Source organism: Cucumis sativus, chromosome 1 (genome assembly GCF_000004075.3).
Source record: "Cucumis sativus cultivar 9930 chromosome 1, Cucumber_9930_V3, whole genome shotgun sequence".
NCBI lineage: Eukaryota > Viridiplantae > Streptophyta > Magnoliopsida > Cucurbitales > Cucurbitaceae > Cucumis > Cucumis sativus.
Window position 1 is genome coordinate 19,254,884 of NC_026655.2, and position 14,636 is coordinate 19,269,519.

The following is a 14,636-nucleotide window of genomic DNA, read 5'->3' on the forward strand; positions in this document are numbered from 1 at the left end:
TTTATTTAGTTTCAAATATAAAAATTAGATTGAAAATATATATTAGCATATATAACAACATTTTAAAAAACTTGTAAATATAAAAAAATTTGTTGAAGCCTATCACTAGAGGTCTATTGCAAATATTAGTCTATATTAGTCTTTTGATAGAATTTATTATATTTGCAATTTTAAAAAAAATGTCGTTATATACTTAATTATTCTTCTTAAAATTGTTATCATAATTTTAATCCGCTAAACCAAGTTTTTTTTATGTTTTATTTTTTTCTGAAAGGTTATTTAGTTCAACCTATAACAACAAGGATATAAATTTGAATCAATATTATTATTATTATGAACATGAGCTATGTTCTAAATCAAAGTTAAACTAAGCCTACAGAGATGAAACTAAGATGGCCTCTTTTTCATTTCATATATTATTTGCTTAAATGGATTTAGCAAAAGGTAAACAAACATGGTTTATATGTAATAATGACAAATAATTAAAATGGAAGATTGTGGGTCAATTTAAAAAACCTATAAAGAAAATCAAACAAAAACAATGAGAGAAGAGAGAAGAGAGAATAATAATATGATAATTCGTGTATGTATATATATATGGATTGTGGTGGATAAAGACACAGCTCCTCCATACATGAAAAAGGATTATCAGTCATCACCAATTAAAAGAAAGAAAAGAAAACACTTATAGCTATTTGGAAAGGGACAAGTGAGGAAGAAGATCACAACACACACACTAACTAAAAACATAACAGAAAAAAGTTAAATGGTCATACATATAATCATATTAAATTTAATCAAAATCTATCCTCTTTCTCATTCTCATCTTCATTCATTTCTTGGAGTCTTATTTGTCTATTGAATCTTTCGATAAATTCTTCCACTCTTCTATTCAATTCTTCATCTGTCATTTTTGTGAACTCATCATTTTCTTCTTCTTTCTCTTTCGTTGATGTCCCATTCTGTTTTATCATTGTCTTTGATCTCCTCATTCTGACCTTTTTTGCCTTCTCTACCATCCTTTTGATGTCTTTCTCTGACTTGCTTCGTTGGTAAGGTTTAATTGGATTATTGAATTTACAAGGAAATGAAATTTCTGAAATAATTAAAACACAAGATCAACGTTAATCGATAAACTTATAAGAGCACAATATAGTGCGAAAGAAATGAAATTACGGGATATGCCTTTTTAAAGAAAAGAATAATTTTTTTTAAGAAAAACTAAAAAAGAGAAGAGAAGATTCGGTGTGTGTACACTTTACCTGTGGTAAGTGGGATTATTGTTTCTTCTTCTTCGTTTTGAGCTGGTATGGGTGAATTAGGAAGTTGATTAACGACTATAGTGTTATTAAAGTTATGTTGTGGGGAGGATGGGTTGGGTTTTGCGGCGGGGACGAAGCTAGACGGCGAAGAGAAGGCGCCGGAATCGAGGGCAATGACGAAAATGAGAGTGTTGGAAAGGAAAAACCAGAAGTTGGTATGGTTGAAGAGATCAGAAGAAAGAGAGAAGTAAATGAAGAAGAAGGAGATAAGAAACAAAGCTCCCTTTGCAAATAAATAGAGAAACTTTTTGGGCAATTTTATGTTCATTACTACTGATTTTGGTGCTGAAAATTCTGTGATCATGAAGGATTTTGATTTGGGGTTTTGAAAAATTAGTTGGTGGTAGTTTTGAATGGCCAAAAAACACTCCTTTTTATAGGGTGGATTTGGTTTACTTTCTTAATTTTGTTATCTACTTTAAACATTAATTCATTTTGTGTTAAGTAATTATAATACGATGGGATTATTTTCATCTCTTCATTTTTATTAAATAAACATTTTGATGGGTACAACTTTTCTTGATCTATCAATCAATTTAATTAGCTTTACTGGAAGCTTTAGTGGTTTTTCAACTTTACTAAATAGATGAAACCAGGGATTGAATATCTATCCTCAATTTTGCTTATTCAAATACATTTATTTTATCTTTCTTTGTGCACAAACTTTCTTTCTTCTCCATGCTCATGATAACAAATACTATATAAAAGAAGAAAAAAAACTTCATTTGGAGGTTTAATACACTAATCTTAATTAATTCAAAATTACTTTTTGGATGTTAAAACATCAACAAATCTTTGTATTTAACTCTCAACCAAAATACTTTTCTTCACACAAAATAAGTAAGTTAATAATCCTTCTAGATTAGCCTAAAAAAAACTCTTTTAGATTATAGTATTTGGTATTTAATGGAATACATATATCCTTATGTTTTTCTAATCATATTAAAAATTATATAATTTCAAGAAAAATTATATAAAAGGAAAAAAACGGTGAAAATACTTACGAATATAAAAAATTTCATATATTTCCATGACAAACACAAATAGAAGTCTAGGAAGGATTATTATTGATGGAATTTGATTAATAAGTTTCATACATACGCATGTTAAAAATAGTTTTAAAATTGGAATGAAATCTAATAACCAAATGTATGAGATAAAAGTATTTGGTTATATAATTTTTTTTACTCAAATAATCATTTAAATTATCTTTAATATTTTACAATTATGATAGAAGATAAATTATCAGAAATAGCAAATTTGACAAAATATTTAAGTAAAATTTTCAATAATAGATATTGATAGCCACTGATATGCTTCTATCAATGATATTTATATATAATGATAGAAGTCCATTAGTGGCTATTATTGATAGAATTTAAATTTTGTTATAACTTAAATATTTTAATTTATTTGTTATTTTAAAAAATGATCATTTATTGAATTTGAATCAAAATTTAAGAGCATATAATTAATAAAAATTATTGTATTATAGTTTTAAATTTTGCAACGAAATTTAAACTAAAAAAATAAGTCAAAATGCAAGAAAAAATAACACAAGAAATGAAAACAAAAAATGATTATCAAACAAATTCATGTTTCTGTTTTTTTTTCAAGAAATAGAAAACGAGAATAATTATAAAACACAGTATCGTTTTTTGTTTTAAAAAAGGAAGAAACGAAAAACGAAAAACATGGAACAAAAAATAAGAAATAGGAAACGAGATCGTTATCAAACGAGTTCTTAATGTATCATTAAAATTTTAGACCCATTTTGTTTTCTAAATTTTTGTTTATTAAGATAAGGAAAACAAGACAAAATATTTATACTTTCGAGAAAAATCAAGTATAATAAATTTTGTTTTGTTACGTAGACCGTAAATTAAATATATGTTCAACTTAATTTTAAAAACAAGAAGGGAATGAGTTATGAAATTTTAAAAACAAATGAATAATTAAACATAGTATTATTACGAGCCCTGGAACAAAAATTATAATAACATAGCCTATACATGTTCTCTACCTTTTTTAAATTATAAAATTAACAAATTTAAATATTGATAACTTACTATTCGTACGGTTGTTCACACGAGATTTCGAAGAAATATATTTTGTGGAATTGAACTTTGTATATTGATGAATATTGTAAATACAATTTTTAGTATTTACTTATTTGATGTTTTCTCTCGAATACAATATAAAATATTTAGAACTTCTTGGTCTTCGGTCTTTAGGATGTTGTAGTTGCAAGTTGATTTGAACTTTGATCTTCTGTAATCGAAAGAAAGTTTAATCTTCCAAGTCTTTGATATTTCAGAATATGTTGTTCTCGAGGTTGATACGAACTTGTCTAAAATTCAAGATGTGTATGGCTAAATGGTTAATGAGTCGCGGACCGCTCATATGGAGCTTGATTTTTCTTTCATTTCCGTAATTTCAAGTCAAAGCAAGGCGCAAAGAATATTGCTCAGAATTCAGAGTGATGAATATTTAAGGGCTTGATTCATAAAGATCTTTCGGTCTTTTTTTGCGGAGTAGAAAGCTTGTAGAAGTTTGAATATTTAATTCTTCCTTCAACCAAAGACCTTCTCAAATGAATGGCAAATGTATGTTGGGCTTGAACTCATTTGCTTTATTGGGCATGGACCCATCTACTTGTTGAAATTGAATTTTGCTAATTTGTTTGTTGGACTTGAAATGGGTTGGATTTGATAAACTTAATTATTAAAATTAAATAAAAATATAATTATTAAATATTTGTTGCGATGAGGCGAGGTGATTTAATTGACGAAAATTTGTTGGTGAACAATTGGGTCATGAGTTTTTTTCATTTTCGTAATGTTATTTAATAGTAAATTTGAATTTATATCATATCCTCTTTTTAAGTTTGAAAACCCTTCCCAAAACCCTTTTTAAGATCCCAACTGCAAATGCAATTCGTCTTGAAGGAACAAAATTTTCCAATCCATGGCTGTTCTTCCCTCTGTCCATTCCATTTCCCTCTTTCGACCCAAAATTCCCACTCCAAAATCCACCTTCACCCCAAATGCCGAGCTCTTTAGACCCCACAAAATGCGAGTTCCATTCAAGCTCAAGGACGAACAGAACCGCATTTTCCACCAGCTCCCCTCTGGTCTTCAAATGGAGGTTATTGTGCAAAAGGGTTCTCCCAAATCATCCCAATCAATGCCTTCAGTTGTACAGCGCCCTCCTCTCCTCTTTCTCCATGGAAGCTACCACGCTGCTTGGTCTTGGGCAGAACACTGGCTCCCATTCTTTTCTGCTTCTGGGTTCGACTGCTACGCCGTTAGCTTGTTGGGTCAGGTCGGCCTCCCTCTCTATCCACCCCCTAATCCTGCCTTTCTTTATGAGGAGATATTTAGGAATTTGATTAGCATTTCTGACAATTGGGTTTGGATTACTTTCTCATTTCATGCTTAATTGACGATTTTACTTTTAAATTGCTTTACTCAAACCATTTTCATTTCATTGATAGTTAAGATTCCTAGTTCTTACTTGATATGAATTCTCAGGGTGAAAGTGATTCACCATCTGCATCTGTTGCTGGCACTCTCCAGGTAATTTAGCGTAGTTTCTCTGTCATTCGGACGTATTTGTGGTCGTTTTATTTATTGTTCATTCCAAATATTTTAGTAGACACATGCGAGTGATATTGCTGACTTCATTCGTACAAGTTTTGCAATACCACCAGTTTTGCTTGGACACTCGTTTGGAGGTCTTATTGTACAGTATTACATAGCAAACAACGATCATGGCCATTTTTCAGGTAGCTCATTTTCATCAATCTCTTGTTGACCAAGTTCTAAATTGGGATAATTCACAATTCAATAGGTTTGTAAAATGTGGAGATTTTATCAATCTCCAGTTGGAATTATATGGTTTTAGGTAACGAGGCCAAATCTTTCACATGTATATTTCATATTTTTTATCCCAACAATCCATTGCATCCTGATTTGAGATTTCATATCTATGCATGACATAGATACAGAAGGATTGTTTCCAAGGCTTACTGGAGCTGTTCTTATCTGTTCTGTACCTCCCTCCGGCAACAGGTAAATCCATGCTGCTCAGTTCAAAATTGTTTGTTCATGGAAATGATCAAACTAACTCAGAATGTTTTTTCCTTCTTTAGTGGACTCGTACAACGCTATCTCTTTACAAAACCCATTGCTGCATTTAAGGTACTTGATTGTGAAATTGAGAATAATAGCTAGTGCTGAGCGGCTTGTGCATCCATTTTTATAAGTATATAGACTGTTTTTGGTTTATTTGGTATATCGCAAGTAGGCACATTCCTTTGATGGTGACTTCTATTTTCCCATCTCATATTTGTTTAATCAAGGCATTCCACAAAAAAACATTAGTGAACGTGACATTTTTACTAGATCTTAAACATTCTAGCGTGTTACCATATATTTTAGCGATTCATGGCTACCTTGTTTTTTTCACTTTGAGTAGGTGACACTCAGCTTGGCAGCAAAGGCTTTTCAAACATCTCTTTCTCTTTGCAAGGAGACATTTTTCTCTGTGACGATGGAGGATCATCTTGTTCTGCGGTTTGTATAGTTTGAAATGGCTCAAACTGATTTAGTTGCTGCATTCATTGTTATGTTTTGCAGTCCATAATAGCTTTGAAAACTTGATGGCCCTAATGATATGGAAATTTGGTAGCTTAGTTGGACAAAAAAAAAAAAAAAAGCAAATAAATTAATTACTGTAAGAAAGCAAGGGATTCCCTATTCACTAAAAAAAGGGACAAGAGTGTTGAAGTAAAATGGAAATACCATTTAGTTGAGTGAATGCTATGACTATTACGTTTAGGTGGAAAGGACAGAGAGCACGAAGAAGTTATGTGTATTCCTAGTTTGAATGTTAGTCTATGATTTGTACATTTCACGTGTTCAATATGGAGTAACATCAAGTTGTTTGAGTTTTTTTGCAAGTTGTATTTAGAGTTTTTACTCCGACTGGCAATAACCTTAAATTCAAACATGGTGTTGTATCAAAACTTACATCTATAAACGTGAGAATAACAAATTTTTTCTGCTTCAGAACTCTAAAATCCCTTCACTATCTAATGAAATGAACACTGTAATATTGTTCTTTCCAAAACCTTCAATTTCAGTTATCAAGAGCTGATGAAAGAAAGCTCAAGGATGCCATTATTTGACCTGAGGAAGTTGAATGCATCTCTTCCAGTACCTTCTCTTCCCAAATCTGGCATTGAAGTACTAGTGCTTGGTGCAAGTGATGATTTCATTGTGGTAAATTTCAATGTTTAATACATTCATTCATTCAATTATTTCCATGTTTACTCATCTTCCATGTCCTGGTTTCTATCAATTTCTCGATTTTGTTTTTGGTTTTAGGTGTTAATTTCAAGCATAATTCTTAAGACCAAATCCTTAATTGCTACGTTTAAATTCAAACCTCCTTTTGTGATGGATGGAAATTGTTGCTTATTGTGTAGGATGCTGAAGGATTGAATGAAACAGGCAGATTTTACAATGTGACACCAATCTGTGTACAAGGAGTTGCTCATGACATGATGTTAGATTGTGCTTGGCAAAAAGGTGCACAAACTATCCTGACGTGGCTTGATTGTTTAGGACCATAAAACATCATATGTTTATATTCTAATTTTGTTATCAACATTCATTTTCTCCTTTTCCCCTTTTCGAGAACAAAATTTCCATTTTTGTTCAAAATAATATAAATAGTTTCATTTCTCTATGTACCAGCTACGTTTGAAAAGCTTTCAAGTTCTAGATCTTCGTGTTTAAAGGTGGGGAGGGAAAAACAAGAGTTAAATGTGGCAAGATCCAAACAACCCAGACATAAAAAAAAAATGGGTTTTTTTTTTTTTTTTTTTGTTGATCTTTCAAAATTTTCACTGAAGGAACTCCAAAAAAGTAAGTTCTTTACAAAGCACAAGTCTAAATGTTGTTACATATTTGAATCAGATCTCACAAAAGTAATAAAAGAAAAAAGAAAAAGAAGAAAAAGTGGATGAATGGATGGTTAATGATTGTAAGGTGAAGCAGATTGAATCCTGTTCTTCCTTTTCTGTAAAAACCTCTGCAAAGATCGCTTCATAGAGAGCCCAGAACCGGAACCGGAACCAGAAACAGAAAGAGAAACAGGTTCGCGGTGACACTGGTCCGGGGACGTAGATGGACGTTCCAATTTGTGTTCAGGATTTGTGGATCTGTCCTCGACCTGTCTTGATGCAAGCATTATTATAGCTTTAGCCTGATCCTCTGTAAAATCCGCAACACAAACTCTACCATTATAGAAAATGGTCATCTGCTGGTGAGAATTTTTGTTACATTCATCATCATCATCCCTGGCATTAAAAAAAAAAAAGAAAAAACAAAGCCATATAAATACCTTTTGTTTGACAAAAAAAAAAAAAAAGAAAGAAAAAAAAGAGGGGGAGGGAGGGAGTTACAAGAAGTGGTGGAGAGGAGGGTGGTGGTGGGAATGAGGAAGAGGATGAGAGAGAAAGGTAGAAGAAGAAGGAGAAAGACGAAGTTCCAAGTTGCAATTGTGGTCGATGGAAACGGGGAGAAGGGCCATTAAAAGAGAGAGAGGCAGATGATGAAAAAGGAAGAGGGAAGAGGAAAGATAGAGAGAGTAATTGGAATGGGGATTTGGGGATTTGGGGATGGAAATGGAAGAATCCGGCGAAGAATGAAAGGGTTATTTATATGTATGCGTGTAGAAGGAAAAGAGAGAGAGAAAAGGAACACGTTTGAAATGTTTTGTGAAGAGGAGGCCAAATTAAGGAAGGAAGAAAATCCAATCCGCCGTTTTTGATTTGAGCTAACAATTTAGCCTTTTCTTTTTTTTCTTTTTTATTATTTATATTTAGCTATTAAGTGTCATTTGAATCACGTGGTTAAGTCGGCAACATTTTGTCCATCCTCTCTCTCTCCCCATTTTTAGTGGTTCCTACTCAACTCCTTATTTTCTTCTTTTTTTTAGGGGTCAACCTCATTATATTACTTCATTACCAATTAATCCCCCCCCCCTGTTACCCCTAATTTTTATTCTATCCACATTATCATTCCCCATTTAACTAAATTAACATAATTAGGCTCTCAATTCTTCCAACATCTATTTTACATACTCTAAATAACACAATATACTCTAAATAACTCTTTTCCTTTCATATTAGCTCAAATTTCATCCTTTTTACAACCTAACTTTCCTTTAAAACCCGAAAATATAATTCTAAAACAACCCAATTTAGAGGTAGAGGTAATGATTCATTATTAACTTAAAACAAATAAAACCAAATAATTATTAAGCAAGCTTGAATTAGCATCAATTAAACATTCCAAATTTGACCCTAATTAAAATGAAAATTGAAATTCATAGTCCTTTTTGTTACCAAATTTAGGTTATTCAATTTCATCACGTTCTTAAAACTGCAGTTTAGAACGCAACCACCCCTTCTAAACATAGAGATTTAGTTAGGTGAACATCTAATTTCTTTCTTTCCCTTTTTTTTTTTTTTTTTTATAAATTTTTTTATAATGTCTCATTGTTTCTTTCTCTTTGGTAAGAATATCATTCCAAACAAATTCACTATTTCAAAACATTTTTAACTGGACTCATAAGAAAATACTTAACTTAGAGGTTTGAAACTTTAAATAATAAAGTGTAGATTTATAAGAAAATGATTAAAATAAAAAATTAGTATAGAAGACTTGTAAAAGGTAAGAGTGGAAAAGGGAGGCTGTACCAAAATACATATGATACCTCCATCCACATCCACCTCAACCTCTCTTTTAATTTCTTTTGCCCTAAACAATTCTCTAATTTCCAACCATTATTATTTTTTTCTTCATTTTGATATGTCAATTAAATTGTGTTTTTACCTAATTGAAAGAAGAAGAAGAAGAAGAAAATCCCAAAAAGTGTATATGTGTATTTGTTAATTTAGTGAAATTAGTTTCAGGTGGAGAAAGAAAGAGATGGAGCACGTGGAAATGAAAGTAAAGTAGCGAAGCGAGTGGGTTCGGCGTTCGGCGTTCGGCGTTCAACTAATTTTGTGGTGCGAAAATAGGGCCGACAATTCTCCACCTCTTCTTATTTGTCCATATTTCCAATTCTATTGCCTAATTAATTATCTCCCCAATTACAATTACATTTCTCTTTTCCTCCACTTCTCTCTCTCCCCAAATTCAATTATATCACTTTCAAACCAATCTACTACTCATATCAAACAAATATGATACAAGTTTTACGATGATCAATGATGATGGTTTAACGTAGTCATACATAGTCACCATAAAATGATAATCAAAGGCTAGCGACGTCATTCAAATTCAAACGATAACAATCACAAAAAAAAAAAAAAAAGTGGCTGTTGACAGTTAAAAAACTCTATTGACAAAAATTGACTCAAAGAAAGTTGGTCGACACGACAACATAATAGAAATGGTTGTTCGAAACTTGGATTGTTGAAGGTGTTGGCCGCATTGTTTCATAACGTCAAACACACCAAATTTATTTTTCTAAAAGTTGGATTTAGGTGTTTATCATAAACAACCTTATTTTATAAATTCATTTTTTTTAAGTTTATTTTTAGATGGTTGCCAAACACCTCAATGTTTTTTTAAAACAACTTAATTTTTAGTTTAATCGTTTGAAAAAGCAATTCAAACACACTTTTAATTACCTCCCATCTATCCTAAATAAAATCAATTGAGAAAATAATTACAACTTCTTAATTAGTTGGTAACAAATTTGAACTTACCCATTAACAAACTTCCTTTGCCTTCACTATGATCATAACTAATTAATAAAATCAAAATCATTTGTAGTTTTTAGGTGCAATAATGCAAATCTCTATAACAAACTCTCACCTTCACACTCACATTTCAATTTTAAATTTAAATTTGAGTGTTCTAACAAAAACTAAAAAGAAAATTAATATTAAAATTAACTGATATATATATATATATACATACACATACATTCTAGCTTGAAACATGATTGGCTATATCAAAACTTCCATTATAAGAAAAATAACAAACAAATTTTATTTTGTTTAATTCATTTCTACGATGAACCATATTTTAACTCTAAAAGATTTTTTAGCACGAGTTTTTTCAACTTTTCCAACGATTATGGATGTGTTTTTTCCTATGTTACTTTCTATACTAACTAAGACATTAAAATCACTGGTGCATCTACGTATGACCCAAAGACACGTGTCTTTCCTCAATTTTTCGAGTTTTGTAGCTTTAATACACATTTTGAGTAAAATGTAATAATATATGCACAAAAATCGAGATATAACTCAATTAGGGGAGTGGGGCACACATTTAATTGGTTGATTATAGATTATTGGATTAAATCTAGCTTTTTACACTCTTAAAAATATTTTCCCAAGCACTTTGGTGGACTAAAGAAGGAATTTGGAAAATAGAATATTTTAAAACTTATATATACTTTAATGCCCTTTTTTTTTTTCATTTTGATATGTCAATTATATTCTCTTATACATAAAGTTTTATGATTTTGACTTTATAATAAACAAATCATATCTTACTCTAACGATTTTTTATAATTTAATAACAGACGTAATTTTGGTTTATTTCATTTAAAAAGAAAAAAAGAAAAGAAAAGAAATTGGTTAATTTAATTTAATTTAATTTTCCTTTGATGTCAAAAACACAATTATTAGGCGATTGTTTGGATTGGAATTCTTTTGTGAGAATATTCTCGACTTCCTTTACTTCTACTATTTTTCATTGACTATAAAATATAGCACATTAAACACACACTTCAAAGTTGAAATTTAGAAAAATTGTAATCGAATTATTTAGTATCTTTTATTTAAGAGAATGAAAAGTTCTACTCCATCACAAATATTTGGTCATATTATTGAGTAATTTTGGAACTAATTAGAAATTCACAAGCGATGATGAAAAGTATATAAATGATAGAAACTAAACATGTTTAGATTCGAAACAAATATGCTAATCTGGTGTAAGGGAAAAGGGTGAACAAGATCCTAAGTCCAACTTAGTTGGTCCATAAGCTACCACAGCCCAAAGCCCATAATAATATGCCTCAACAAAATTGAGGTGTTCGGAGTTACAAACTTTCAAATACACTCTCTAAACTCTTCTACTCTTGAGAGGATCAATTATCACTCTTTCAAATTAGATGACTTGTAAGCAACTCAAACTTCAATAACACCTCTTTTTGTTTCTTTTAGGTGATCCCTATTCTTTTTACCATATATGATAGGTGATTGTAATTAGAAAAAAAAGATCAAAACTACGTGTAACTAAAATTGTATTTTAAATAAATAAATAAAAGGTGAAAATGTTAATTCAATCATTTTGGAGTCCAACCATTATGGCTAGTGGAGACCAATACACAAATTAACCATCAAATAACTTTGTCAAATTACGGTTAGTAACATGTTGTGATTTGTCCTTATGAGATAAAGATAAAGGCAACGATGATAGTAAATGTGATAACATCCATAAATCTATATCAACGTGATCGGTAAACAGTCAACGATTATATTAATCTCTATTAATGTAATTCTATTGTGATATTACACCAAATATGAATATGGATTGGTAAAACATGGCCTAAGCTTGTAACAATAAACATTACACGTTATAATTAGAGAAAGAAAATTGAAAAGGTCTGCCCACCACTTTAGGCAACCATTGAAATTTGTGTTAGATTATTAATTTAACCTTTAAAAAATACTTTATTTCTTAAAACGTTTTTCATGTTAAAAGTTTAAAATAAAATTCATTGCACTGTCATGTCATTTTCTTATAAATGATTTGAAATTTCAATATTTGGGTATGCATATATTCAAAAGAAATTCTGTAACCATATGGAATTGCAATTAAATAATTTCAATAAGTAAAGTGATTCCCTGCGAACAAAGCAACACAAACAACAAGTGAGATGTCAGCTAGAAATTAAGTTTTTAGAGATGCACAACAATAATCTTTTACCCTCTTAACAATAATATATAGTATTAAAAATTTAGAGTTGTAAAATCTATATATATGTTTAGAAACAATATATTTTTTTTTCCTTTAATAATAATAACAGCAATAAGAATTAAGAATAAAAAGAAAGATTGGAATTCCTTAGAAGGAAAATGAGTTTTGTGGCCATGAAATAAAGTTGTACCAAAATGGTTGCCTGACTTTACCTAACACAACTTTCTTAGGAGTTCCCAACAAAAAAAAAATTCAATCTTAGGAAATCTACAAAATCTGCCAAATAACTCCTCATTTTGACAAACCTAAGCAAGTAATTAAGTCACGATTTTGACTTGAAAATCTATCTAAAAAGGAATACATACCCAAGGTTCAATCTATTTTTTATTAGTTTTTTCTTTCTGTCTATGGGAAAGGGACTTTGAGCGGTGCCAACAAAAAGTTCATCTATAAGGTGTTATACTATATGATATTAAAATTGCTTTAACTCATTATTAGTTCAAACTTTTAAGTCAATCGGTGCTTTATGATGATATCAAAGCATGTTGTTATTTAGAAGGTCTACAATGTTTTTTACTCTCCTATCATTATTGATCTTTGCATCACAAGAAAACGGGAGCCATTTCAAAGTATGGTATTCACTGAAGGAGTACACATTTGCTCTACCAAAACATTATATTCAAGAATGCCTCAAGAAGATATATATGTCGATGTAGGGTAAGTCGTAAGTGGAAGAGACTTCTCATATATTCTAAGTTGTTGATTTAGATGTGTTTGGATTGGTTTTTGAAATGTTTAATTTTTAAAATAAATCGAGGTGTTTGGCACTGGTTTAGAATAATTTTTAGAAAAATGAGATTATGAAATAAATTACAAAAACACATTCAACCAAATTTTAGAATAAATGTTTATTTGGTGTTTAACGAGAAATCCCTTTCAAATATTTATTTTTCTCCTCTATTTTTTATATTCTTTTTTACCATCTATTTTTCACTCCGTCTTCTTTTTATTATTTTTTATTTTTAAATACTTTGAATATTTTTTCAATGTGTGTTCATATACATCAAACGTTCTTCTCTCAGTCAAATCTACTTCGCCTTAACATCTATGAAAAAAATCATGATGATGTCAATGAAGAACACGATCGTTCGGTTCGTAAAAAGAACACGCTTTATACTTTTTAAGTAAAACCAGGTACTCTCGATTTTTTCCGTCCATCCTTATTTTTCACATTTATTGAGGGGATTCAATCTTTCCATCTTAATCTACTTTTTACAATTCATATAAAAATTTAACTACTCTAACATATAACTATAGATTTATTAATCACTCAATCGGTCAAACGCTTTTTAATAATTAACTTTAAAATAAAAATTAAATTTCATTATCCACGATTGAACAATTAATATACATAGAAAAACAAACAAGGGAAGTGTTCACTTTAATCGTCCAAGTCTTCAATCTTTCGGAAGTTGTTGATCTCGAGGTTGATACGAACAGAGCTTCAATTCTTTCTTCAACCAAAGACCCCCTAAAATGAATGATCATTGTAATGCCCCAGGTCCAGGATTTGGAATTCGGATCTCCGAGATTCCCCTGCATCCCCTACGACCTGGCAACATCACCTTTACTATCCTTAAAAGGCTTATTAGAGTGAAAATTCTCCTCACAAACCAACACAAGTCTTTTCAAGATGCTTTGTCCTCATTCACATGTATCATAGAAAAATTTCTAGAAGGTTCACAACATAGAATTATCCAGCTAAGCACGCTTAACTTTGAAGTTCCTATCATCGAGCCACCGAAAAGGAAGATATACCTTGTTGGTATAGGTATTAACTTTTAATTCTTTTAAGTCTTTCTTAACATTACTTTCATGTACTCAGAATCTCTCTCATTCAAATGTGATACCGGTTCATTTATGTCTCTCTCCTAATCTCGGACAGTACAACAATAGTCTTTATTTATAGAGAAATTTTATGGACTTTAAGTGGGCTTGGACTATTTGCTTGTTGGGCTTGGACTTGAGCCCATTTGTGAGTTGGACCTATCTACTTCTTAGACTTGGGTTTGAGCTCATTTGTTTGTTGGACCTAAATTGAGTTGAGTAAACTCAATTATCCAAACTCAAACAAAATATAATCATCACCATATTTACTGTGATGATGTGGCGTAATTTAATTGGTCAAAATTTATAGTAAAGAAATTCAACCTATTTTTAAATATAATAAAATGAGTTTATATATATATTATAGATCAAAATAAACATTTTGTTATATTTATAAATGTTTTTAGAAGTT

At 30.5% G+C, this 14,636-nt stretch overlaps 3 protein-coding genes across 3 annotated transcripts; 1 reads left to right on the forward strand and 2 right to left on the reverse strand.

Moving 5' to 3' along the window:
- Positions 1-570: 570 nt before the first annotated feature.
- Positions 571-1,651, reverse strand: LOC105435817. The gene is made up of 2 exons (XM_011658884.2): positions 1,263-1,651; positions 571-1,096 (listed from the first exon to the last, which is right to left on the reverse strand). Exons 1-2 carry the CDS (start codon positions 1,624-1,626, stop codon positions 798-800), a joined length of 663 nt encoding a protein of 220 aa, XP_011657186.2. The 5' UTR covers positions 1,627-1,651; the 3' UTR covers positions 571-797.
- Positions 1,652-4,206: 2,555 nt separating this feature from the next.
- On the forward strand, positions 4,207-7,111 carry LOC101204886. The gene is made up of 8 exons (XM_004149625.3): positions 4,207-4,646; positions 4,856-4,900; positions 4,980-5,109; positions 5,326-5,395; positions 5,476-5,524; positions 5,802-5,899; positions 6,469-6,607; positions 6,814-7,111. Exons 1-8 carry the CDS (start codon positions 4,290-4,292, stop codon positions 6,958-6,960), a joined length of 1,035 nt encoding a protein of 344 aa, XP_004149673.1. The 5' UTR covers positions 4,207-4,289; the 3' UTR covers positions 6,961-7,111.
- Positions 7,112-7,237: 126 nt separating this feature from the next.
- Positions 7,238-8,132, reverse strand: LOC105435821 (protein TIFY 5A). The gene is made up of 2 exons (XM_011658897.2): positions 7,795-8,132; positions 7,238-7,689 (listed from the first exon to the last, which is right to left on the reverse strand). The coding sequence occupies exons 1-2, from the start codon at positions 7,920-7,922 to the stop codon at positions 7,365-7,367; spliced, it is 453 nt and encodes a 150-aa protein (XP_011657199.1). The 5' UTR covers positions 7,923-8,132; the 3' UTR covers positions 7,238-7,364.
- Positions 8,133-14,636: the final 6,504 nt, after the last annotated feature.

Coding starts and splice junctions, on each gene's coding strand:
- LOC105435821 (XM_011658897.2), bottom strand. CDS start 7,922: ATGGCCCTTCTCCCCGTTTCCATCGACCACAATTGCAACTTGGAACTT. Junction 7,690..7,794: donor CCTCCTCTCCACCACTTCTT/GTAACTCCCTCC, acceptor TTTTAATGCCAG/GGATGATGATGATGAATGTA.
- LOC105435817 (XM_011658884.2), bottom strand. CDS start 1,626: ATGATCACAGAATTTTCAGCACCAAAATCAGTAGTAATGAACATAAAA. Junction 1,097..1,262: donor AATAATCCCACTTACCACAG/GTAAAGTGTACA, acceptor TAATTATTTCAG/AAATTTCATTTCCTTGTAAA.
- LOC101204886 (XM_004149625.3), top strand. CDS start 4,290: ATGGCTGTTCTTCCCTCTGTCCATTCCATTTCCCTCTTTCGACCCAAA. Junction 4,901..4,979: donor CTGTTGCTGGCACTCTCCAG/GTAATTTAGCGT, acceptor ATATTTTAGTAG/ACACATGCGAGTGATATTGC. Junction 5,900..6,468: donor GAGGATCATCTTGTTCTGCG/GTTTGTATAGTT, acceptor CTTCAATTTCAG/TTATCAAGAGCTGATGAAAG.